Source organism: Ptychodera flava, chromosome 7 (genome assembly GCF_041260155.1).
Source record: "Ptychodera flava strain L36383 chromosome 7, AS_Pfla_20210202, whole genome shotgun sequence".
In the NCBI taxonomy this organism is placed as follows: Eukaryota; Metazoa; Hemichordata; class Enteropneusta; family Ptychoderidae; genus Ptychodera; species Ptychodera flava.
The window spans coordinates 16,007,052-16,032,569 of NC_091934.1; the positions used below are offsets into that span (position 1 = coordinate 16,007,052).

Here is a 25,518-nt window from a genome sequence, read left to right on the forward strand (position 1 = left end):
CAGCTGCCGCCAATCGTTATTTAGGAACGCAGCCTAGTGTGCAACAGGGGACTTTCAGTGATGGGGAGAGGGCAGTAGGAAGCTTAAACTATGCTTGGGAGTTGCGAGCGGCAGACAATAGATACTGGAGAGGGCAGTTGGCAACAGAATTCAGTAGCATGGATTTTTGCCGCGAATGCCAGTGGAAGGGCAGATTCGAACAGCTCCAAATTCCCCTCCAAATATTCAGGTCGAGGTCAAAACAATGTAAATTCAGTATATCAAGCTTCAATATTTTGTTCTGTGCTGATTTTGTAGAATTGGCCGAATTTAGCACTTAGCTTCACCTGATGCGGCTGTACAAGATAAACTACTTGTACACGAATAGGGGGCGCTTTCCACTAAACTTTGAACCCTGCGGGTCAAAGTCCAGACCTTTTGTATCCGTACATAGGCACGTCACAGTGTCCTGCGGAACCCGAACACTCGAAAAGTGGAAATCGACCTGGGCTGAAATCTTTTCAAAGGTCGGTTGACAACATGGCAGACAATGAGACAACACTGGTAGCAGAAATCGACGAGAACTTTCTGCGCTGCGGAATCTGCTTCGAGCGATACAAGAATGCGAAAATGCTACCATGTCTCCACAGCTTCTGTGAGCCGTGTCTGATTCAGATGGCTGAAGGCGGAAGTGCCATAACCTGCCCTGTGTGTCGTCGACAACATGAACTCACGAGTAATGGCGTCGACGGAATTTCGACCAGTGTCTTTCTGAATGATCTGGTGCAGCTTTTCACTGAGAGGGAATGTAAAGTGGAATCGAACAAATGCGATGGGTGTGACCGAGGTGAGGCAACAAACCACTGCGTTGAGTGTACATTTGATTTGTGTAAAGCCTGCGTAGTTCCACACACGAAGTTCCCTTTGACGAAATCGCATCGCCTTGTATCAATAGCGGAGTACACCGCCGCGGTGCATTCTAATCCTGCGTTTGTACAACCTCCAGTCTACTGTAACAAACACCCATGCAACGACATTGAGCTTTATTGTGACAGCTGTGACGTGGTAATCTGTGCTAAGTGTACAATATCAAACCATTCTAAGCCAGAACACCAATTCAGATGTGTAAACGAGGCAGCTCAAAGCTTCAGAGCAGATCTAGCAGCAATAGTCGATAACTCGAAAGAGAAAAAAGCGGAGGCACAAAGCAGTAAAGTCAAAGTTCAGCAAATGTTAGAATCCATTGATAAATGTTATGTAAGACAGGAAGAAAACATCAGAGACACAATCCGCCAAAGTATTGAAGAAACGACACGTCTGATACGCAAAAATGGCGATCAACTGCTGACAGAGTTGAAAAGTGAATACGATAAAAGGAAAGTTAACCTGACCGCTCAACTGAAAGAACTTGACATCGCTGAGAATGACCTGACAAGTACTTATGAATATGTTGAGAAACTGATGCATTATGGGAACGCTTCACAGCTAATGTCTGCAAAGAAGGGAGTTGATCATCAAACAGAAGAATTGCTGAAAGTACAGACACAGGTAGAGCCAGTGGAAGACGACTACATTCAGTTTGAACCACGTAATGACTTCTCTAGAGAGAAAAGTCTGGGGACAATAAAATTCATTCCCACGGTGTACAAACTAGACGCTTTCACTCAGTGTACTAGAATCGGTAATGAAATCTTGGCTACAATTCGACGAGCGAATAAATCGACTAATCAGGCAGGCAAAGCGCAGCATGTCAAAGTTAAAGCTGTGATGAAGACACCTGACGGTAACACACAAAAAGTGGAAGTCAAGGAAAATGAAAATGGAACAATGACTTTGAAAACACGTGTACAGGAAGTAGGGGGACATGAATTGTCAGTGACTGTAGGTAGGAAACCAGTTCAGAGATCACCAGTCAGAATTAAAGTTATGCCTGCAGAAGGGTTGGTATACAAAATTAAGAGAATGATTCAAACTGGTAACAATTTTTGTGGTTTATGGGGGATAGCAATGACGAAAACGAGTGATGTGTTGATCTGTGATGCAGATATTCAGGGCCTGCAGTTTGTGTCTCTAGATGACAGAGATCGGAGAGAAGTACAGTTTAGAAATATAGAGGGTTTTTATCCAAATTGTGTGGCTGCATCGATGGATGGGAATATCCTCATTTCGGATTTCGGAAATAAACAAATAATTGTCTGTGATGAGAACGGCAAGCTAATTCGGTATTTTGGAAAAGGTACGATCGAGTTCCCAGGTGACATCGCCATCAATCCTGTCAATGGAAGGGTTTATATTGTAGATCAGGATAGTCACTGTGTTCACATTTACGGTCAAGACGGCAATCACATCAAGTCATTCGGTAGTAGTGGAAGTCAGGAGGGTCAATTTGATTGTCCATTTTGTGTGTCTATTGACACCATCGGCAATGTCTATGTATCAGATCGTAATAACCATAGAATTCAAGTGTTCAATGGTGATGGTCACTTCCTGTACAAATTTGGCTCCCTTGGAAGTGGAGACAGTCAGATGAATAATCCATATGGCGTAGCTGTGGATAGGCACGGCAATGTGTACGTCGCAGATAATGGCAATAACAGAATCATGAAATACGAATCACATGGTAGATTTGTTAGTCGCGTCGATGATGCAAGTGGCCAGCTGGATAGTCCTATCGGTGTCTGTGTCACTGACGATGACAGAGTCATAGTAAGTGATCGGGAAAACGGCTGCATCAGGGTATTTGCACAATAGTGCACTTTGTCAGTCATTAAATAACGCAAGTGCCGTTTAGCCAAAGTATTCGATCGGAGACATTTTACTGAGAAAGCTCCGCCAAAAGAGAAAAAAAATGCGGCCCAAGGTGCAAGTCAAATTTTTCACTCTCCTGTGAACTTGAAGATTTTTAAGTCACTGCCGAATCTAGATTAACGTATTTCAAAAGATCTCTCCGGTGATCTGTCACAAATTACGTACAGCCCTCTACGGGGCTTGCCCTACTACTAGCATTTATTGTTTTGACTTTTAGGTAAAATTCATAGAACTTGTTACCAAATCGGCTTGCAAACATTTTTGGTTGGTTTTTATCCTGTGCAATTTTCCTCGAAATCTGCGCACTTAATTTTCTGACTTAATTTTCAAAATTTAAATTGCAGTTTTTGATGTACTATATTTCTTAGTATCTGATAAGATGGGCTTTGCTGATGTTGTAGATAAGATATGAACGCAATATGAAGTACGGATTCTTACGGTAATATTTATTGTTCTGTTCAGAACATTTTAATTGTCAAACTGTTTCATTAAACAATAAGTGAGTGTTAGCAGCTTTGTAACCTTCCAAGTTGCGTGTTCAATGGTACTTAATGTAAATTTAAACATGCGGATTATATAGGCATAAAATACATAATACCTTACCATACAGCTTAATCTTAAATCGATGATTTTTTTTGTAATGATCGACTACTTTTTGTACTTTACAACTTTTTTCAAAGAATAAATATCAAAAGGATATGATAATTTGATTCATGTAATTATGTTGTTGAAGCTGATTTGTGGTTGAGTTACAATTCTGTTTTGACGTTGGTGTAAATGAGCACGCCAATAAATCAATACATGATTGACAAAGACAAATGAATCAATCCGTTGACGGGACACTGATGCCTAATTTCGATGTGTTCGCGAGTGTTTTTGAAGATCGCTTCCACCTGCTGTACAACACCCCTCCCTAACCCGAAACTATTATTTAGGCGATCCTTTCGTTTTGAAAGGAAAGTAATATTTATTCAATAATAGTGACTTAAATGAAGATATGTTTATCAACAACATTAAAGGGATATAGTCGTCGGAACTGCGCTCAAAGGTCGTATGGGACCCATACGACCCATGGCAACAATGTATCCAAGGCACAATGGTGATTGATGACAGTCAAAACATGTCTGTCATAATCTATCATCGTATAATTTAAATGTTGCAGCTATGATGATGAGATGCATCTTGATATCGTGCACGAAATACATTGTTTGTAAACAAGAAACTCGCACAGGCGCAGTTCCGACGACTATATCCCTTTATGCGTCATGTCAACATAACTGAAAAAAGGTAAAGAGAACGAAAAAATGTACAAAGAATGTCTTGCTTAGCCTCGAGAAAGATCGCCCTCAAGCGACCAATAGCAAGAGAAATCATTCTTTCTGTACTATATATAGTGTGTCTTTCGATCTTTTTGCCGTGAAATACTGAGAATGTGCGTCTCTTAGAGGAATAGAATATTGTTGATAGTGTTGCGATCAGCGGTCATTGCAACTTTATATCAGACCACAAGCAATGACTCGAATATTAAGTTGTATGAGAGCGCTTTTAGTAAAAACCTCTGTAGCAGTCATGATATTCTTTCAATGATATCGCTTGTCATCGAACGTTGCTTGATATTATGTAGCTAAAAATTGTTTTCTATTAAATGTACAATGGCACCTTTAAAATAAATTGGAAAAATATCGATGGACAAATAGAATCCCAGGATGCAGCCCAAAATATCGTCACTTGTTTACATTTGAACGGAAAATTAATAACGTAAATGTTTCAATATAAAAAAGATGGCAATTATTCCAGAAATTTTAAATTCAATATGTGGCTGAATTATTCAATATAGACACTCTCTCCAGAGATGCCACACCTATAACGATGTTACATGTAAGTGTCGTCAGAGCCGAACTTAAAAAGATGAATCACTCAGATCTTAGAATTCGGAGCACGGTTTTTATTAGCTACTATAGACTATAGTCTATAGAAGCTATTGGATGGGTATCCGTCCGGCGTCCGTCGTCAGTCTGTATGTATGTATGTATGTATGTATGTATGTATGTATGTATGTATTAATGTATGTCCGTTTGTGAGGCGTCCGTCCACTCAAATATCTTGAGAACCGCAGTACTTACTGATTTGATATTTGTTGTGTAGATGAAAAATATGATTTCGAGAAACTGTTTTTTTTTAATTTTTTGATATTGTTGAAAATAGGCAAATTAATGCCAAAAAAGGTGTTTTTGGTAAAAAATCTTCTTCTTCATAACCGCTGGTCAGACAGCTTTGTTATTTGGTATACAGGTCCCTAGGGATAACCCAACTTAGATTTGTTCAAATTGTGATGAAATATGCAAATGTGTATTTTTAAGGAATTTTTTTGTCATTTTTGGTCAAAATTTGACTTACATTGTATGTAATTCTTGTACTGTATAAACCCTATCAATTCACCCAGAAAAAAATAATTAATAAGATTTTAAATAATTGAATTAATTAGGAAATCATCAGAGCCAAAATAATTTTAGTGTGGAATTATCAGAAAGTTCAACTTTTTTGACAGTTCATAGTGAAATGCGTACCATCTTGGAGGATTAAAACATGTAAAGGCAACTTTCCTGAATCCCAACTTTGATATCTGAACCACCATTTATGTTATCTAAAAGAAATTGCTCATAATAGTTTGTCATGATAGGGTGGTCAATAAATAGAGATAGAGAAAGTTCTAATTTCCATTTATGGTTGACTTGGTAGGGATAAAATAAGATTACTTTTTGAGGAAAAAATAGAGTGGTCAATTAAAAGAGTGGTCAAAGTGATATGGTTTTTATGGTAAAGCTTGGCTGTAAGATTCCTCATGTGCTATTTATAGCAATCATGCAATCTGTGTAAACAGTGCAATGAAAGTGTAACATGATTCCTTATAATGCTTTTGATGACCTTGAACTTCTTAAGTTTCAAGCATTTGTCTTCAGTGTGCTTTCTCTGAGTACGTACAGTCTCAACTTATTATTCAACAGAACTTACTGGTTTACAAGTCCCTAGGATGACCTTAGTGAGATAATTTCATACAGTCAGGAAATACTTAATTTTGTATCCATGTCTATAGTAGCTTCAGGGACTTTGGCCCTATGTTTAAATTTCGCGATGGCGTGTCTATGAGATGGTTGTAACGCAATGGATAGATAAACATCCATGCGTGGACTAAAATTATATCGAAGCGACTGATAGATTTAACTCTACTCAGAGACAAGAATACAAAGAAATGTTTAATATTCAAATTTACTGCATCATTCAAGTACAAAACGTTACATAAGTATTAATAAATATTTTGAAATTCTATTTCGCCTAGATCTGCAAAAAGTGTTAGCGCAACTTTCATGATACCTTCCATTATTTTGTTATCTCAATGAACACAGAATACAAGACACCATACACTACAAAACTCCATAGCGGAGTCGGTCACGTGTCGCCCGAGAGTGAGCAGCACGGTTTCATCGCTCCGTCTTCAAACTGAGTTCCGTCAGTCAAACAAACCCAGTAAACCTCAAATTTGTCTTGTAAGAAGCTCCGAGAGAAGGACAAGAACATGGGTGTTGGTATAATGGTATGGAGGATCCGAATTGGCAGTTTTCAGCACCCAAAAAATTGGAAAGACGTGTCAGTGGAACCGTACACGCCATACACGGAGTGGTCACCATACAACGAGCTGCTGTGTCGACTGTTCTGTACCGTATTTGTCATTGGTTTTCTCACTACCGGGACATTTACGTTACTGTATGGTATTGAACAATATCAGAACTGGTTACAAAGTAGTGGTAAGTTGGCAAATGAAAATTATTTCGATGTCGCGGGAAACTTTGAAGAATTGAATTTGCTGTACATGTACGGATGGCATACCAGTTACGTAACCCGCACATTTGCCGCATTAAGGTTGACAAAATTCATAGACAAAAATGTGGATGCTGCAGTCACACCGTATGTCGCTTGCCTTTTACAACTCGGTGAAAGGAACTGAATCCAGGCCCTCGCCAGACAAGACAAATGAAACTTTCGACAAGTGGAGACTTGATTAATATCGAATGACAAGAAGAGGGTGCGGAATTAGTTCTACCAATTTTAAAGGCAATACAGATGGACATGAAAGACTTGAAGAAAGAAATGAGACATGTTACAAAAACTGTTGAAAGTATATAGAAAACACAGGATGAGCTTGTAAGAGAAAATAAAAAGTTAACGGTAAGAATCAAAGTGTTGGAAAGAGAAGCAGTCGGTCTTCGTTGATAGACCTGTCGGAACAATTTGATATTTCGAGGTATTCAGGAGCAGCAAAATGAAACTTGGGAAGAGTGCGAAACGGCTGTACGCGAGGTCTTAAAGGCAAAGCTCCATGTATCTGACGAAGAACTCGAGCGTGAAATACAAATAGAGAGAGCTCATCGACTCGAGTTTAGACCCAAGGCTGGAACTCCGCGCCCGATTATTGTTAAATTTTTGTCGTTTAAAGCTCGTACGAGAATTCTACAACTCGCGCGTCAGATTTTGACTAAAGAATCGGGTATTTTCATTACGGAAGACTTTCCGCCTACAGTTCGTCGCACAAGAAAGAACTTGATTCCGTTCATGATAAAAGCACGTAAAGAAGAAAAACAATCATATTTAAGTTATGATAAACTAGTTATTGACGGCAAAAAGTACAAATACAATGCTGAAACTAACAACTTGGTGGGCATATAGAGGTGTGGCCAGGCCCGGCAACTGTATAATATTCAGAGAGAAAATCCAGGTATCAGTATTAACCAAAATGTTTCCTATACTATAGTAACATGGAACGCCAGAGGTTTAAAGTCGCACATTCAAAATTGCTCATTGAAACGTTATTTTTCCACATTTTCTATTGTCAGTATTTGCGAAACGTGGGCTAAGACAACTAGTGATTTCACCAACTGGCTTGAACCCACTCATAAAGCTTATTCCAATGTTAGAAAAAAGAATCCGTAAAAGTGGTAGGTACTCTGGTGGAATATGTATTTTTGTGTCACATAACCTAAACAATTATATTACAAGAGTTCATGGTGATTTTGATGATGCAGTATTTCTTCAAATCAGAAAAGAAGCATTTCATACACCAAATGACATCATTTTTGGAAGTATATATGTACCCCCTGAGGGCGCATCAACTTATAATGATGAATCTAATGGTATTGTCCGTTTGGAAAATTATATTACAGAGCTTAAAGCAAGGTATCTCAATCCCGATTTCATACTAGTGGGTGACTTTAACGCTAGAACGGGTAACTTATGTGATTACTCTGTAGATTCATCAGAAGAGAATGAAATACATCATCTTGATTATGAGATTGACGATTTTTGTATGAGCAGAAAGTCTCGAGATAGTATTGTAAATAATTTTGGTCGAACTTTAATTGATTTTTGTTGCCATTTGTACTTACATTTTTTTAAATTTAAACGGACGTTTTCAAAGTGACAGTGATGGTAATTTCACCTGTTGCACAAATAACGGGGCAAGTGTAGTCGATTATATAATAGTTAGCACTTCATTATTTGAATACATAAGTGATTTTACTGTGGGCTCCAATGATTTGTCAGATCATTTTCCGATTTACTGTACATTGTGTGTAAAAGGTGATATTGTAAATGGTAATATGGAAAGTGTTGACTCAATTGACCTAAACACATGGGAAAAGTATAGATGGAAGCAGAATCTTTTGCCTGAATTTACTAGCTATTTATGTGATGATGTCTCACAGAAAGGAGTTGATGATTTTTTGTGTTCAGTTCAACACAATGATATCAACAATGCGGTAGAAAATGTAAAGATTATAAGATAAAACAGCGTAATATCTTACTAGATAGTGTGAATGATCCCTGTAACTTTTGGAGTATTGTAAAACGGATTAAGACGGGGAAGGCAATTACTTACAATAACAACATTCCGTCTATTGAATGGTATCTTTATTTTAAAGAATTACTAAATGTTCAGTGTATTTCTGTTGATAGCGACTTTGATTGTAAAATTTTAAGAGATTTGGAAAATCACGATTTAAATTGTGAACAGTGTCAAGATGGTACGCCAATCTCTGTAAATGAGGAGATAACTCTTCAAGAAGTTGTTGATTGTATCAGACATCTTAAAAAGAACAAGTCGCCTGGTCCAGATGGACTTGTTAATGAAATGTTTCAGAATGGTGGTGACGTAATCCATAAATGTTTGCGTGATTTATTCAACCTCGTTCTGAGAAATGGAGTCTTTCCACAGAGCTGGTGTAAAGGAATAATATATCCGTTACATAAAAAGGGTCAGTTTCTGAGGTAAATAACTTCAGGGGGATTTCTTTGCTCTCAACAATGAGTAAAGTATTCACCAAAATTATAAATAATAGGCTTGTGAGATGGGCAGATAACTCTGGTATCATTGTCGAAGCGCAAGCTGGTTTTCGCAAAACCATATAGTACTATTGACAACATTTTTTCCCTTCAGTCGCTTGTTCAGAAATATCTTTCACAAAAGAAAGGCAGGATGTACTGTGTATTCATTGACTTTTCAAAAGCCTTCGACAGAGTAAACCATAGTTATCTGTGGCATAGACTTATTTCGTATGGGTTACACGGTAGAGTTTTAACAGTACTACGTTCAATGTACAATAACTTACAATCATGTGTTTTATGTAATGGTGGCTTAACAGACTATTTTGATTGTACTGTAGGCACAAGGCTGGGGTGCATGTTGAGCCCCTTTTTATTTTCCTTATTTGTTAATGAATTAGCTTCATATATGGATAGAGATTGTAACAGTGGTATTTTGTAAATAACGACATTCCTAATATAGGAATGTTGATGTATGCTGATGATGTGAGCGATGTCGCCGATTTACCCATAGCATTACAAAGAAAACTAAACCATCTTGAACGTTTCTGTAAGCATTGGTGCATGTCCGTCAATCTCGAGAAAACCAAAGTCATCGTTTTTAGAAATGGTGGTATTCTGAAGAGTTATGAACGGTGGAGCTTTATGGAGCGGAGGTTAAAACAGTAAAACATTACAATTATCTAGGGATTTATTGTCATCAAGGCTGTCTTGGTCACCTGCCAAACATCAACTAGTCACGAAAGGAAAAAAAAGCATTGCATCAAATAAAAGTAGTTATAAAGAAATTGGGTGGTCTCCCTTTAGGGGAAGCGTTTAAGCTGTTTGACACTTCAGTTGTACCAGTAATTTGTTATGGGGCTGAAATCTGGGGAAACGAATACTCTCCCCATATAGAAAGGGTTCAACTTGAATTTTGTCGTTTTTTGATGGGAGTTAATACAAATGTAAACGCTGAAGCACTTTTGGGGATTGTGGTAGATTCCCCCTGTCATGTATTTATATGAGACGCTGTATTTCTTATTGGTTGAAACTTTCAGAAATGGATAATGCACGTTACCCGAAAGCTTGTTACCTTATGTTAAAAAGATTAGATGAAGTAGGAAGGATAACATGGGTAACAAAGGTGAAAATTTACTTTACAAATATGGCTTCGGTTCTGTGTGGATTGAACAGCAGGTTGGTGATAAAAAGGCGTTTTTACTTTTGTTTCAAACAAGACTTCAAGACTGCTACAGACAAGAATGGTCAACTGCTGTACATCAATCTCGTAGACTTTGTTCTTATGTGAAATTCAAATCTTTACTAGAACCTGAAATGTATTTATCTTCAATTACTATTATGAAATTTAAATCTGACTTGGCAAAACTTCGTACATCAAAACATAATTAGCAATTGAAACAGGTCGTCACAGTAAACCAGTCGTTCCAGTTGTGCAAAGATTATGTACTTTCTGTAAGAGTAAATGTATTGAAATTCTGGAGGATGAGTGTCATTTTGTATTGTTCTGCCCTTTGTATCAGCAACACAGAATAGAATTGATACCAGAAAAATTTCGACTGTATCCCACTCACGATAAATTTATTGCTTTGTTATCTTCAAAAAATCATTCTGTTCAGTACAAATTGTCTCTGTATGTGCATAGATCTTTTAAAGTGCGAGAAGAGTTTCTTCTTAAGACTGATACAAATTAGGAATTGTTCACTTGTGATAATTTTTTTCCCATCTCTCTGTTCAGATGTATACATATTTTGCGACGGGCTGAGGCCCAAGCATTTGAAATAAAATACCAATTAAAACTCCATAGCTTGGATTGACAGGGACTTTAACTGTTTCTCGCAGATTCTCCTTGAGATCAGAAATAAAGACTTTATAAAGATCGCTCTTTTTTCATTTTGACCGACACTTCTGTTAAACTCTTCGACGATAAGGTGATTCATTTTCACCGCTTGATGTGCATAAGGACAGCCGTGGAGTCCGCTGCCTTGCAAAAGCAAAGCGACTGATTAGGTCAAGCCCATAACGAACAGAATCAAGGCACAAAGAAGTGTGCGTTTACTATATTATTTTATAACTAAGATAACAGAGAAACAACAAAGCCGTGTCTCAACGATTGATTGTTTGCTACCCTGTATACTAAGATCGCATGACATCATGTAAAGTGTGAGGCCGCAAAGCGATATATTTAGATTTGTCACTTGTATTATAACTGCATCATGAAAAGAAATATTTCCAAGGAGAATAAATCAATAACTACGACGTTCAAGTTCGACTGTGTACATCGTTCCCTGGTTCCCTAATTTCAAAACAAACTCACGACATTTTCTCTGAACGGAATGAATGGTAAACCTTCCAATCTTTCGCCCTCTCAAGGTGTAGGTACAAAATTTGTAGTAAAGTCATTAAAACATTTAAGTTCAATGCACGCTAGTAATATGAGATTTGCACAATCACTGTAAAATGCCATCAGAAGAAAAATATAAGATGAAAACATATTGAAATTTGAAAAAAAAACTAAAATACTAAGACGATGAAAAAGACATCGACTCAACAACCCGTAACTGACTTTGAGAAATCAGTTTTATCCAGTAACTTTTATTCAATTTATCACGAAAAAGCTAATATTTTTACCTTTGATAAGGTTTTCATATTTGTGTTTGAAATTTGTATGACAATTGCAAATTCTTGTTTTACTAGTACCAAAGCATTGTCAATTTCGAAACATAAAATTCACTGTTATTATTTAATTTTGAATTCTAGTCGGGAGCACAATTCATATGACAACGATGACGGTATACGTGTAGTTTTACGTGTAAAGGTCGAGTTGACAAGCGCAACATGTATTTCAACATACAGTCCGTGGGTTACAATTATTGCAGCTACTCAACAATTTGACCCGTTTGCGTGTCCGTAACACCAATGAAGTCAGATATGGCTGTCTCAGAGACACTGGCTCATCAACGCCCACAGGTTTCAGAGGTAAACTTTGGCGTTGCATGGTGGGATACTTTAACTTACGCCGCCGTTAAATAATGTTTTGCATTTGTCTGAAAAATGTATTACTCTTCCCCCAAATGTTACTCTGTCGCATTTGAAAGATTTTACTATGCATAATAGGTATTGCGCCCTCACACAAAAGTGTTTCTCCGAGAAAATAAATTGTGCCTTCAAGAACATTAAGTTTGACTGATTCTATAGTGTACAGTTTTATTACATACTAAAATGTAGAAAATGTATCTCACAGGAATTAATTTTGATGTCTTCTGAAAATGATTTCGCTCCATTAAAAACGTTGTATGCAATGTATTTCAATTTGCTGCTCTGAGAAAATTTGTTTTCCATTGAGAAATTAATGTTATTCTAGGAAAGGTTTACCATCCATTTAAGAAACACAGTTCGTGCTCAGACAAAAGTCTTTAAGTTTAAAGTTGGTACTATTGAACAATTTTTACTTGTTTTACAAAACAAAAATACTTTTGAGGAACAAATATTTTGCTTGAAGTCAAAGTTAAGTACATATTGTTCAAGCTAAATTTTTGTTTTTGTTTAAAGATTTGTTTTTGTTTAAAGATTTTCAACACAGTTTACCATTTTCAACTTAGTTTACCTAGATTTACAACACAGTTTAAATATTGCTTTGGAGAAATGCAATCTCTTACAAATATTGAAGATATAAAAGAGTTCATATTCTAATAAAAGATTTCATATTCTCAATGATGATATTCCGTGCTGCGTGTAGGGAGGGGCCACAATATGAGACCGACATGTATCTGAAATTTTAAATTCACAAAATCGTTTTACAACTCACTGAAATGTAGTTTTTACTTTGCTCGCCGTTCGATGCCCCTAGTTGTATTCTCTTTGTTTTACATTCATTGTGGATAGAGGGACAGTGACTCTGCCGAACTTGAAATATTTTATGAAATATTAGAAACATGTACACTCATCAATGCTACAACGAACCATAACCTCCAATCAGCAGAATTATTGCCTGAAAACTTTAATGCAGCTGTTACCTTTATCAGTCACAATAACTCTGTCATCGTCAGTGACACATACACCGATAGGATTCTTAAGACCGTCACCTACTTCATCGATACGGCAAACAAATTTACCATTCGATTCGTATTTCACAATTCTGTTATTCTTGCAATCTGCGGCATACACGTAGCCGTGTTTATCCACACCTATTCCATGGGGATCGTTCAATTGACCATCACCACTTCCATGGGAGCCAAATGTATAGAGGAAGTGACCATCACCATTGAACACTTGGATTCTATTGTTATCACTGTCTGATACATAGACATTACCGGTGGTGTCAATACAGACAAAGTAGGGAAACATTAACTGACCCTTCTGACTTCCCTTACTACCGAATGATTTGATATGATTGCCGTCTTGATCGTAAATGTGAATACAGTGAGCACTAAAGTCAACAACATAAACCCTTCCATTGACAGGACTGATAGCGATACCAATAGGAAACTGAATCTCACCCTTTCCAAAACACCTGATTAGTTCACCATTCTCATCACAGACAATTACCTGCTGATTTCCAGCATCTGTAGTAAAGACGTTACCGTTCACTGATACAGCTGCATCATAGGGTTTGAAATTTCTGACATTTGCAAACTTGAACATCTTCCTATGTCTTCCATTTACAGTTACTGTAACACTTTGTAATCTTTGATTGCTATACTCAGCGACCAACACGTCACCGTTTCTCATCATTGTGATTCCCTGTAAATCATTAAACTGACCGATCCCTGAACCTTTCTCTCCAAACTTACACACCAACCCTTTCTTAGCGATAATCTTAATGTTAACCGGTGACCCTTGTACTGGTTTCTTACATACTGTCACTGACAATTCATGTTCCCCCTCTACCTCTACACGTGTTTTCAAAGTCATTGTTCCATTCTCATTGTCCTTGACTTCCACTTTCTCTGTGTTACCGTCAGGTGTCTTCATCACAGCTTCAACTTTGACACGATGTGATACCTCTTCCATGAAGGCGCGACATAGGCTTTTTCTTTATTATCGGATAATATCGTCTAAAATTTCTAAGTTAGAGAGTTCCAGGAACATGAGACCAAAGTGATCTAATAGGGATAATATTATCGATTTTATCCGATAAAACAGCGTTTCTAGAATTTTCCACGCATCTGCTTCTAATATTAGACCCTAACTTAGATTTTAGAGGATATTATCGATTTTATCGGATATTATCCGATAAAACAGCATGTCGGGCATCTGCTCCTTCCCCACTAGTCTAATATTAGACTCTAACTTAGATTTTAGACGATATTATCGATTTTATCGGATATTATCCGATAAAACAGCATGTCGGGCATCTGCCTCCTTCCCCACTCGTCTAATATTAGACTCTAACTTAGATTTTAGACGATATTATCGATTTTATCGGATATTATCCGATAAAACAGCATGTCGGGCATCTGCCTCTTCCCCACTCGTCTAATATTAGACTCTATCTTAGATTTTAGACGATATTATCGATTTTATCGGATATTATCCGATAAAACAGCATGTCGGGCATCTGCCTCTTCCCCACTCGTCTAATATTAGACTCTAACTTAGATGTTAGTGTCTAATATTAGACGAGTGAGGTATGGCTGATGCCCGACATGCTGTTTTATCGGAAATTATCGGATAAAATCGATAATATCGTCTAAAATCTAAGTTAGAGTCTAATATTAGACAGGTAGTGAAGTGGCCAATATATTATCCAATAAAGGAGTATGTCGGGCATCTGCCTCTTCCCCACTCGTCTAATATTAGACTCTAACTTAGATTTTAGACGATATTATCGATTTTATCGGATATTATCCGATAAAACAGCATGTCGGGCATCTGCCTCTTCCCCACTAGTCTAATATTAGACTCTAACTTAGATTTTAGACGATATTATCGATTTTATCGGATATTATCCGATAAAACAGCATGTCGGGCATCTGCCTCTTCCCCACTCGTCTAATATTAGACTCTAACTTAGATTTTAGACGATATTATCGATTTTATCGGATATTATCCGATAAAACAGCATGTCGGGCATCTGCCTCTTCCCCATTTGTCTAATATTAGACTCTAACTTAGATAACTTAGATAATATTATCCGATAATGCCTATAGTGCCAATGTCGCGGTATCCTCACCTCTTCCTTGTTTAGGCTTGATTCACACGCGCTTCGAATTGTGCATGTGATGTCTTCGCCAACTCGAAGTGTTGGAGTGACTGAGTCCACTTTGTACACCGTCGGAATGAATTGCATTGTCCCAAGACTCTTACCCCTACAGAAGTCATCACATGGTTCAAACTTCATGTAGTCGTCTTCTACTGGCTCTACCTGTGTCTGTACTTTCAGCAATTCTCCTGTTTGATGATCAACTCTCCTCTTTGCTGACATTAGCTGTGAAGCGTTCCCATAATGCATCAGTTTCTCAACATATTCACGAGAACTTGTCAGGTCATTCTCAGCGATGTCAAGTTCTTTCAGTTGCGCGGTCAGGTTAACTTTCCTTTTATCGTATTCACCTTTCAACTCTGTCAGTATTTCGTCGCCGTTTTCCTGTATCAGACGTGTAACCTCTTCGATAGTTTGACGGATGTGTTTCCTTATTGTTTCTTTCTCTGCTCGGTAACACTCATCTAGCGATTGTAATACTTTTTGCACTGTGTTTTTGCTGTCGTGTGCTTGGCTTTCTTTCGTTTTCACTTTAGTGGTGACGTCAGACAAATCTTGACTGAAGCGCCTTGCAGCGTCTTTGACACACCTGTACTGGTGTTCTGGTTTCGAATGATCCAATGCAGTACACTTCAGACAGATTGCCATGTTGCAGGTATCACAGTAGAATTCAACCTGAAAGTTTGAATGTGTGTTGCAGTATACAGGGGGTTCAATCGAGGCTGGGTCAGCTGACGCCATTGCGTGATATTCATCGAGTTCTAAAAGGCGGTGTGTTTTAGTCAACGGTATCTTTGTATGACCTTTAGCACAAACATGACAAATAACAAAGCTGCACTCGATGCAGTGAGTCGTCGCTTTGCCCTCTTCACATATTACGCATTTCTTTGACTCAAATCCACCCTCTTGTGTCGCAAAATATTCTATTAAATCATTCAGGAAGACGTTGGTCTCAATTCCTGCCACGCCATTATCGTTGAGTTCATGATCTCTCCGACAAACCGGACATGTAATGGCTCCCCTCTCCTCAGCTAGCTTACCGAGACAAGGCTCACAGAAGCTGTGTAGACACGGTAGAATTTTGGCATTCTTGTATCGCTCAGAACAGATCCCGCATAGGAGGAAATTCTCGTCGAAGTTTTCGGGTAGTTTCGATCCCTTAGCTGCCATGTTTTACGGTGTTTGCCGATCGAGAAGGACGATGAACGACAGCAGGACTGGTATGTTTTGCAAATCCCGGAAGCAAGGTTTCATGGGTAGGACAATGTGGTAGTTCAAAGTGTACAGTATTGCTGTACTTTGGACCCTCGAGCAGCGCACCATTGATCATCCGAGTAAAATATTAGAGCTATAAACTGTATTGACGGTATTTAACTATGTTGGAGGGAGCATACTAGTCAAAACAACCTACTTTAATGTTAATTTTTAGTAACTTGGTGTAAATGATTAAACCTTGGCACGGTTCCCCTGGCTGCGATGACTTTTAGCATGACAATTTTCCAGAACGCGTACGCGTCATCAGTTACTGTTTGGCACGATGATTCTAGAGAATTTTTGTTCTTTTGAAAATTATGGGATACGAGTTTAAAATACACATCGGATGAAGCTATGACAATTTCACGTGCTTAACTTTTTAAAATGTGACACCTGTTTACGAAATAGTGTACATGAAATCTTCGATCATCTATGGGTTGAAAACAATTTCGAATTCTTGTGTAGGCTCACATGTTTACTGACTACCTGGTCCGTTTGATTGACTGATAGATGAATTACGTTAAAAATACTTATTATTATCAATCTAAGTCAGTTGTAATGACAGCGTCAAGGAACATTATTGACAGAACAAAAGCTACATACAGATTATGAGCATTTATTGCAGTGAGTTACATTTTCGGCAAGTCAAAACACGCAGAATAGAGATGGTCAAAGTCATCGCTGGTCACAAATAAAAAGATAAAGAAGTCAGTGATGAAAACAAGACTTTTGACCACGGATGCAGACTTGGCATCTAAATGAAATAGAATAGCTAAACAAGCTTACGAACAAGTCTCTGTTCCTAATCAGCCTGGGTGGACACCCACAGGGGTCACCCTCATTTTGATTTTTGTAATGGGAGTCACTATGTCAGTGTGTTTTTGAATTAAGACGGGCTCATAATTGCCTGGATAACACCTACCAGCCACGAACACTATCTTCTATTTACACTTTTCGGCGCGCCCTTCGACCGCACAGCGCTGATATACCAGAAATATATCCAAGATCTTAATGTTTCCAATTGAAAGTCAGTTTTGCAAAGCATCATATACCAGCCACATATTGTATCATTCACTTGCAGTTTCCCGCTCCTAACTTCAATACATCAGTACGTACGTTTTGCAAAGTGCATTCATCATTGTGTCAGAAATCTGCAGTTTATGTACAAAGGATGACAAAAACCTGATCCTTTACTTTTTCTATGTCCTAGAAAAAACTTTAAAAACTGTAAAGGATCGAAAACTCCATATCAGAGCACAGATACAATGACATATTTTACAATGGTAAAAATTACAAGATATTTGTAATTTTCATTGATGTACCTGGCACCGCCAACTCTATCTTCTTGAAAATAAATGCTCAAACTTCTTATTTCACAGAAACGCAGAAACTCAGAAACTAAGTCAAGCGAAGACAATGTACATGTATTAGGTCGACCTCAACGTATTTTAAACAGAAAGGTGTTGTCTGGTCCTATACGTCTTTTCTGGTGATTACTCATAAGTACGATTTGTAATTTTCTCGCAATTACAAGTGCAGACACATTGACGTAAGCACAACATTAGGGCCGGGGATAGAAGGATGTTTAGGGACAGCAAACCAAGCTGTTCATGAGAAAAATGATATTCGTAAGACGAGTACCGACCGGTAGGCGCAAATTTTCTCACATCAACGAGCGGATGATTATATTTTTGTCATCAGTGTGCGGGGAAATGCATACAGTCGAACGGGCAACTTGAAAGATGCCAAAGGGTAGACATGGAGTGGGATTCGAATTTTTCCGACGGAATGATGATTGGAAAGGGTTAAACTTGTTTTATACATGATGTATGGCGGGACAGGACAAAGGTAGCTTTTGTTAGGGGCATTCAGAGGTCATCAGAGAGCTTTGTGGTTGAGGAGAGAGTCGGCTGGAAGGTTTCATAGAAGGCGGCGAGTGGGAAGAAGAGAAGCTGATGGATTTGAGAGAAATAAATTCGAATCTAATCGTATCGGGAGCTCGGGCAGTTGTGAACAGCATTTGCTTATACCTCAAAATTTTGTTTAGAAAGCATGTTTATATGCAAATTAATTTCCAGTGAGAATTTCTCGAATTCCTGAAGTAATCTCTGTCATATTTTGTCAAGGCTTTTGAACTGCGTATAATGAAACTGTGCAGCGTATGTAACGCCCTGCATGGAATCATTTCTCGCTTACGATGCAAGTCACAGCGCCCTCTAACTACTGACTTTGCTTTCCAAATGTTATTAGCAACAGGTATGTATCAGATGTATTACAATTGTCCGACACACAATGTTTGCCTATACATCGATCACATACCGTGTGTGTCAAACCATAGCTGTAATAAAATTACCGAATCATTTTTCCTTACTATTATACTTTAAGGTTATCCTCCTCTCCCTCTCTCTCTCTCTCTCTCTCTCTCTCTCTCTCTCTCTCTCTCTCTCTCTCTCTCTCTCTCTCTCTCTCTCTCTCTCTCTAATAATCTTAGTAAAATTTGAACTAAAACGATGATAGCCAGAGAAATGGTAAAATCCATGAAGTGTCTAGAACACACAAATCTTGATTAACTCAAACAATATATTCAAAGTCTGCATTAATAAACATTATTTTTAGAAATAAGATGAGAAGAAACGTGTCAGAAATAACGTCCTTTCTCGTTTATCATAGGGAGGTATCTTTTCAGATGTGTTTTTATACTATCACCTTGTGTTGGACAATGTAGGATGGGCTACAAACCGTTACGATGAAGAGATTGCTAGGAAATAAAATCATGATAGCATATCGACATAGTAGATGTGATATAGCTTATCAATCGATTAAAACGAAACCTAGCGTTCTTTATAGTACAGGTTAATCCCAAGCCGCAATCCCCTACCTTTATTTGCTGTAAGTTTATTCGTTAAGCCATGAACACACTGTGCATGCAATTTTGTTAAAATCTCTCATGTAATAAACGTTACCAACGATCGGTCTACTCAGTAACATTAGAGAGAATCAACATACAAGCATGTCTTTATAACATATTCATCTTTTATAATGTTTCGCTCATTTCCCATGACTAATATTATATTGATCTGTGGTAATAGAGAGACGTTGCTAAGATTGTCCCTTCCCCGGGTGAGAATTCCGAGGCTTTGAGAGACGATATGGCATGTACTCTTGAAGTTTGGTACTACTGTTACAATTAACTGCCGTCAGGTCTACCGCCAAGTGATGCAGACATTAGTTTGGAGGAGAGTAACAATACCTCTTCAGAAGACATGGCAACGGTCGACAGAGAGGGGGAGACTTCAAGTGAGAAGTATTCCAATGTCCTAAGGAAAACTCACGTGCCAAATGTGAGTCAAAAAGCATTACGTGAAGGCACACCAATGGTAACTGATATGTTCTGTGCTGGGTATCAAAGAGGCATGTTATCGCTGTGGGTTAAGGTGCCTCTGAAGAATTCTCTATGAGGTACATTTTCCCAAGAAGTCAGTTTTAAAAGACTAAGTATGCAAATTGATTTGGCAAACTGATTCTGTTGAGTCATTACGTGAAGTCAGACTCGTTCTCGCTACTGTCTCATAACAGCATGCATCACGCTACTCTTTATCCCAAGATCATTTCTTAGTTCTTTGTGTTTGGTTCTGGCTTTACCTATGGTATCTAGTCTCCCTCATGTCACAAGTATTTGTCAGTAAGTTTGCACAGAGTTATTTGAGCTACCCTCGGTGTTTTGTACAGAGCCTTCCACTGGATTGCTGGCTTATTCCTTATTCTCACTCGCAGGCAATGAGACGAATGCTCGATCAGTACCAGTGAATTCCATGAAGCAGCTAGATTTTTCTGTACTCTCTTGAAAAGTCTGCCTATATGCAAACATCAAAGGGTTTAGGTATATATGTCAGATTTTTAGGTCGTTCCCTACATATTCTACAAATCTTATAATTTGAAACACCTGTGAATTTCTAAAATAGGTACATGCTGGATCATAGAGTACAAAAATGTAATCTATAGTAACCAGCTGGCTGTAGTCTGCAGTCAGTTTGTAAACGGTTGTTGTCAACGCCTGAGGGAGATACCATCTTGTCTTACCTCTATGTTTTATCGCAGGCACTGTCAGATGTTTAGTAAGCCGAGCGTCATTGGTGCAAGTAGTTATATCAATGGAGGTAACTTGTGAGAGTCCAAATATCCGTCCCCGGAGAGGACAGCCCTTGGAAGACAGTCTATTTTGAACTTTGTAGACAATAAATAAGCACGTGAGTGCATATGATCAAAGGCCCGTGCTTACACACAACCAAATACATCGAAGTGGTTTCAATCCGTGCATGCATTAAACAGTGACTCCAAATGCCAGGCTACTTTTTGAGAAAATGTTTATTTAATGGCAAAGCGTTCAATAACTTATGGAGTTTTCGACATTGCTATTTCTTAGAAGAGTTATTCCCACATATTTGCATATTGAGATCCAAGGGTAGTCACGTGATCAATATCTCAGAAGTGATTGGACCAAATCTACTGAAGATAAAAACAGAGGACATTGGACAGATGATGCACTCTGATTGACGGAAAAGAATACAAGAAGAATATTTATCCACAGTGACAGACGAAATATTCTTAAGATTATGACCGTTTTATGATGGTTTCGGCTGCATCAAGTTGATAATTTTGTGAATCTGTTCTTTTATGCAAACATGTATCACTATTTCTCTTCAACCATTGCCAGTATATTGGCCCCTTAAAATGTTGATTCTTCCCGAGCACAACGTAAATGTAGCATATCTGAAGCTGTTGCCTCGGTCACGTGACTACGGTGGCTCTCAAATATGTAAATATACTGAGAGAATATTACTGAGGAGTTAAAATACGAGGACGTTATGATATTAATAATTCATTTTCCCCTTCAAATTACTATTACTGACTCAAATTTCCTACAGGAAGCTAATATAGTAGTGAAGAGCTTTACCCTAAACGCAGGAAAAAGATCAATTGTAACAGATGATTTTACGCAAACTCAACGAAGTAGAAAAATCATATCTTATACAATTTCGTAAGCAACTCAAAATTGCGATTCCATTAGCGTCCAGAATAAAAGAATCAATTAATAGAAGGATATTTCTTGAAAAAAGAATGGTCGTGTAATAGGGGGCAAATATTAACTTCTTAAGCGACATCAGTGAAGTTATTCTCTCCAATGTGTTCATTTCATCATAAAAAAGTGTTTTACAAATTTAATATTGAGTTTCCACGAAGATAAACTCAGCATCCGTACAGCCACGTTCCGGCACCACCTTTTCCACGCTTGCATTTATTGTACGGCCGGAGACTGCCACTGCGGATAGGATTAGGGCGAATTCCCCTGATTGGCGGTTCTTGAACCCCTCCGTCTCTTTTCCCGAAGTACCCTGGTTGTGCGACATTTGACAAAAGCGCCCTCAGCAGGTATTGCAATCGGAGGACGTCGGGATACGTTCTGCTGTTGTCGAACGCTTCGTCGGGATACAGTGTGTAATCGATGACGTCATCATCCTCGTTCAAGTAGTCTCTCCAAGGGTTCTCGTCAGCAAAGTCATAAATGGACCGTTTATTCCTGTGATTAGACTCGACTGTATTTTCCATCGGATCACCCTGATTGGAAACAAAAACTCTTTTAGATTAATTTTCAAATAAATCGAGTCATTTATGTGAATTCAACGAATGACTAATATTTATCGCAATTCTAGCTACCTTCTTTTGGACTGAAAAAGCCAACTTTGAGTCGTGGGCAATAAATTTATTCCTCGAATCATATTCTCCTTCCGTCTTTTCAATCTATCTTACAGACAACAACAGCCTACACATTATGCTTGCGCCGTATACGTCCCCCCCTCTCACTCTCACTCTCTCTCTCTCTCTCTCTCTCTCTCTCTCTCAGTACTAGCTCTGAGACCGAAAAGTTAAAATACGACATGGGTGACACACTTTGATATCCGGGGGTAAACGAAGTTAAATAGGATCACAAGGTCATTAAAATTCCATTCTTTGCTAGGGGTCACGTGATTCCACCGGGACCATTTTTCACCCTAACTTAATCACAACTCCATCGGATGCCATCACATCACCACTAGGGATGTCGAAGGAGAGACCAACTGTAATTAGGTGTAAGCTAAAAACTGACTTGGGACTGCCTAAACATGCTATCTTTAGGGAGTTGATGAAGTCTCTTGCAAAAAGACAGCCTACTAGAAGACCAAATTTTAAAATCAGCACTTCCCGTAACAACGCGCATGCACTGTTGTGGAATCTCTACCGTTTCTACCCAGGGTAAAGGAGGCAGTCCCCTGGGATGGGGGAGGGTTGGGGTTGTTTGTGCACGGATTTATTTTATTTTATAATTTTGACAGTGGTATTTCAAGTAAAGATTTCGACTACAAACCGTCTGACTGCTTTCTCTATTACTACAGGTAATTTTATTAATTTTGACTGTGATATTTCAAATAAAGATTTTGACTCAAAACATTCTGACTGCTTTCTTTATTACCTATAAGTCCTTTTCTCCTCTCAAACCTTTGTACATACCACTTTAATTGTTCCGCAAACGTTGCCAACTTGCTAATCGGCTGTCCGTATCAGCGGATTATTAATTGATTGAGTCAACATCACAGCCGTCCCACATGCAGTAAAATAAGAGCTACGTTGGGACGGCTGTGGTGTTGACTTAATCAATTAATCCACTTATACGGACAGCTGATTAGCAAGTTGGCGGAACAATTAAAGTGGTATGTACAAAGGTTGGAGAGGAGAAAAGGACTTGTAGGTAATAAAGGAAGCAGTCAGACAGTTTGGAGTCAAAATCTTTATTTGAAATATCACAGTCAAAATTAATAAAATTATATGTACTAATGACAAGGAAAGCAGTCAGACGGTTTGTAGTCAAAATCTTCATTTGAAATATCACAGTCAAAATTAATAAAATTATATGTACTAATGACAAGGAAAGCAGTCAGACGGTTTGTAGTCGAAATCTTTATTTGAAATGTCACAGTCAAAATTAATAAAATTATTGTACTAGTGATAAGGAAAGCAGTCAGACGGTTTGTAGTCGAAATCTTTATTTGAAATGTCACAGTCAAAATTAATAAAATTATATGTACTAATGACAAGGAAAGCAGTCAGACGGTTTGTAGTCGAAATCTTTATTTGAAATATCACAGTCAAAGTCAAACCCGTGCACAAAGCACCCTAACCCTTCCCCACCCCAGGGGACTGCCTCCTTTACCCATTCGTTTCTAATATTGTACATATTTCATAGAGATATCATTTAAGACAGGGAAATAAATGTACTGCTTTTAAATAATAATGTTGGTATGACACTGCAGTGAATTCTCATATGAGGAAACCAGTGCAATATCTAAAAGGACGGTCCTAACGTAGGCAATACCTAAAGAGTTGAACACAATGCTGAGAGCATTCGTTAAAGCTGAAAGTCAAGACAAATTTTTACATTTGAAATTCATTTGCTGGAGTCTTTTCTACAAATAACCCCGTTTGTCGCTGCTGCTGTTGTTGCTGTTGTTATTGTTGTTGTTGTTGTTGATGACGATGATGATTATATTGTTGTTGTTGTTGTCGTTGTTATTTGTGATGTCACACATGATAAAGATCTTAGATGGCGTTGTTCCTAACATGAGTATTCTACGTTCACCGGATGTTTGAACTCGTTCGGAATTGCATGTGCATTTTTATCTGTTACCGATATGCTGGAGTAATCAATCTTCCATTTAAATTTGTCAAGAAAGAAAGCATAGCATTGATCGATTCAGAAAGCTTACATTTACAATTCAAAATCCAACATAAATTACTGATTTAGAAGGTCAATAGTTTTTACAACAAAAAGGGCGAGCAATCATGACTTGTACACCAATATTTTTATTGATGGCTTGAGTGGGTGTATCGAATTGGAATTCTGTCGGAAAAGTGAAAAACGATTTTTTTCTTTAATTTTCTTTCGTGCACCTTGGGATTGACAACGCACAAGAAAAATTGAATTCGGGTGGACAAACTTGATAGTAATGGGATCCAACGGTATTATAAGAATAATAATCTCGTTGGTTTCCGTCATTATAGTGTAAAACAGCGGCTCTGAGCGAAGATCTCCACAGTTTAACGATTTCTGAAAAGGAATGATTCTTGCACGTGGGAGTTGGTTTTATTGATTTCTTGTTTCGAAGGAAATTGGTCATCTTATCGACTTGAGAATGAATGTCGATATAACTGTCTTCTAAATTGAACTGCGTAAACGTCGTACGCTTGGCCAGCATGTTGTGGACCACGAGGGCGGTGCTGTTTTCGAAGAACTGCGATTATACGTTGATATTCGAACTTTTAGGTCCACACTGCGACTGAAGATATGTGAGAGTTTTTTTCGCAAGCGAATTTGTTCGGTTACATGAAATCAATATAGAACTTCTCCACGGTTGAAAAACCTTTAAAAAGGGCGAATCAATCAAATCGCGAACGCCAAACTTTGCCGCTTATGTGAAACCCGACAGAGAAACTGTAACCTCAAGCTGGACATACATGCATTCATGCATTCTTACACAGGTACTGTTACGGTTGCCGCCCTTCGATTAAATATCTTACGGTCCGTATCGCCACAAGCCTACATGGTTTCTAATGTATTTTCCGAAATCATTCCATCGTGCGTTTATGTGCATATTTTAATATCGTACAAATTAAAACTAAATATGGCAACACTTGTAATTGGATGCTCAGAAAGTGCATGCTGGGCACATGGTAAAGTTAATCCCCATTAGTATCAGCAATTGCCCGTCAATGAGCTAATTGCATTAGACTTAAAAGCACAAATCTTCTACTCCGCTATCTCCATATGGACGAATGATCATAGGGAACCTATAAATCTGGTCGTTGTT

General features: G+C 38.2%; 2 protein-coding genes across 2 annotated transcripts in view; both read right to left on the reverse strand.

Annotated features, from left to right (window-relative positions):
- The window catches only part of LOC139136864 (protein sidekick homolog), a 311,194-nt gene that overhangs the window by 96,526 nt on the left and 189,150 nt on the right, over positions 1-25,518 (reverse strand). The window lies entirely within an intron of this gene.
- Positions 12,336-16,598, reverse strand: LOC139136866 (tripartite motif-containing protein 2-like). The gene is made up of 2 exons (XM_070704703.1): positions 15,335-16,598; positions 12,336-14,163 (listed from the first exon to the last, which is right to left on the reverse strand). The coding sequence occupies exons 1-2, from the start codon at positions 16,532-16,534 to the stop codon at positions 13,144-13,146; spliced, it is 2,220 nt and encodes a 739-aa protein (XP_070560804.1). The 5' UTR covers positions 16,535-16,598; the 3' UTR covers positions 12,336-13,143.

Bases quoted from the DNA above. Each gene is read 5' to 3' on its own strand.
- LOC139136866 (XM_070704703.1), bottom strand. From the start codon at position 16,534: ATGGCAGCTAAGGGATCGAAACTACCCGAAAACTTCGACGAGAATTTC. The intron at 14,164-15,334 runs GTGAGGATACCG...TTCATGGAAGAG, and splicing joins CAAGCCTAAACAAGGAAGAG to GTATCACATCGTGTCAAAGT.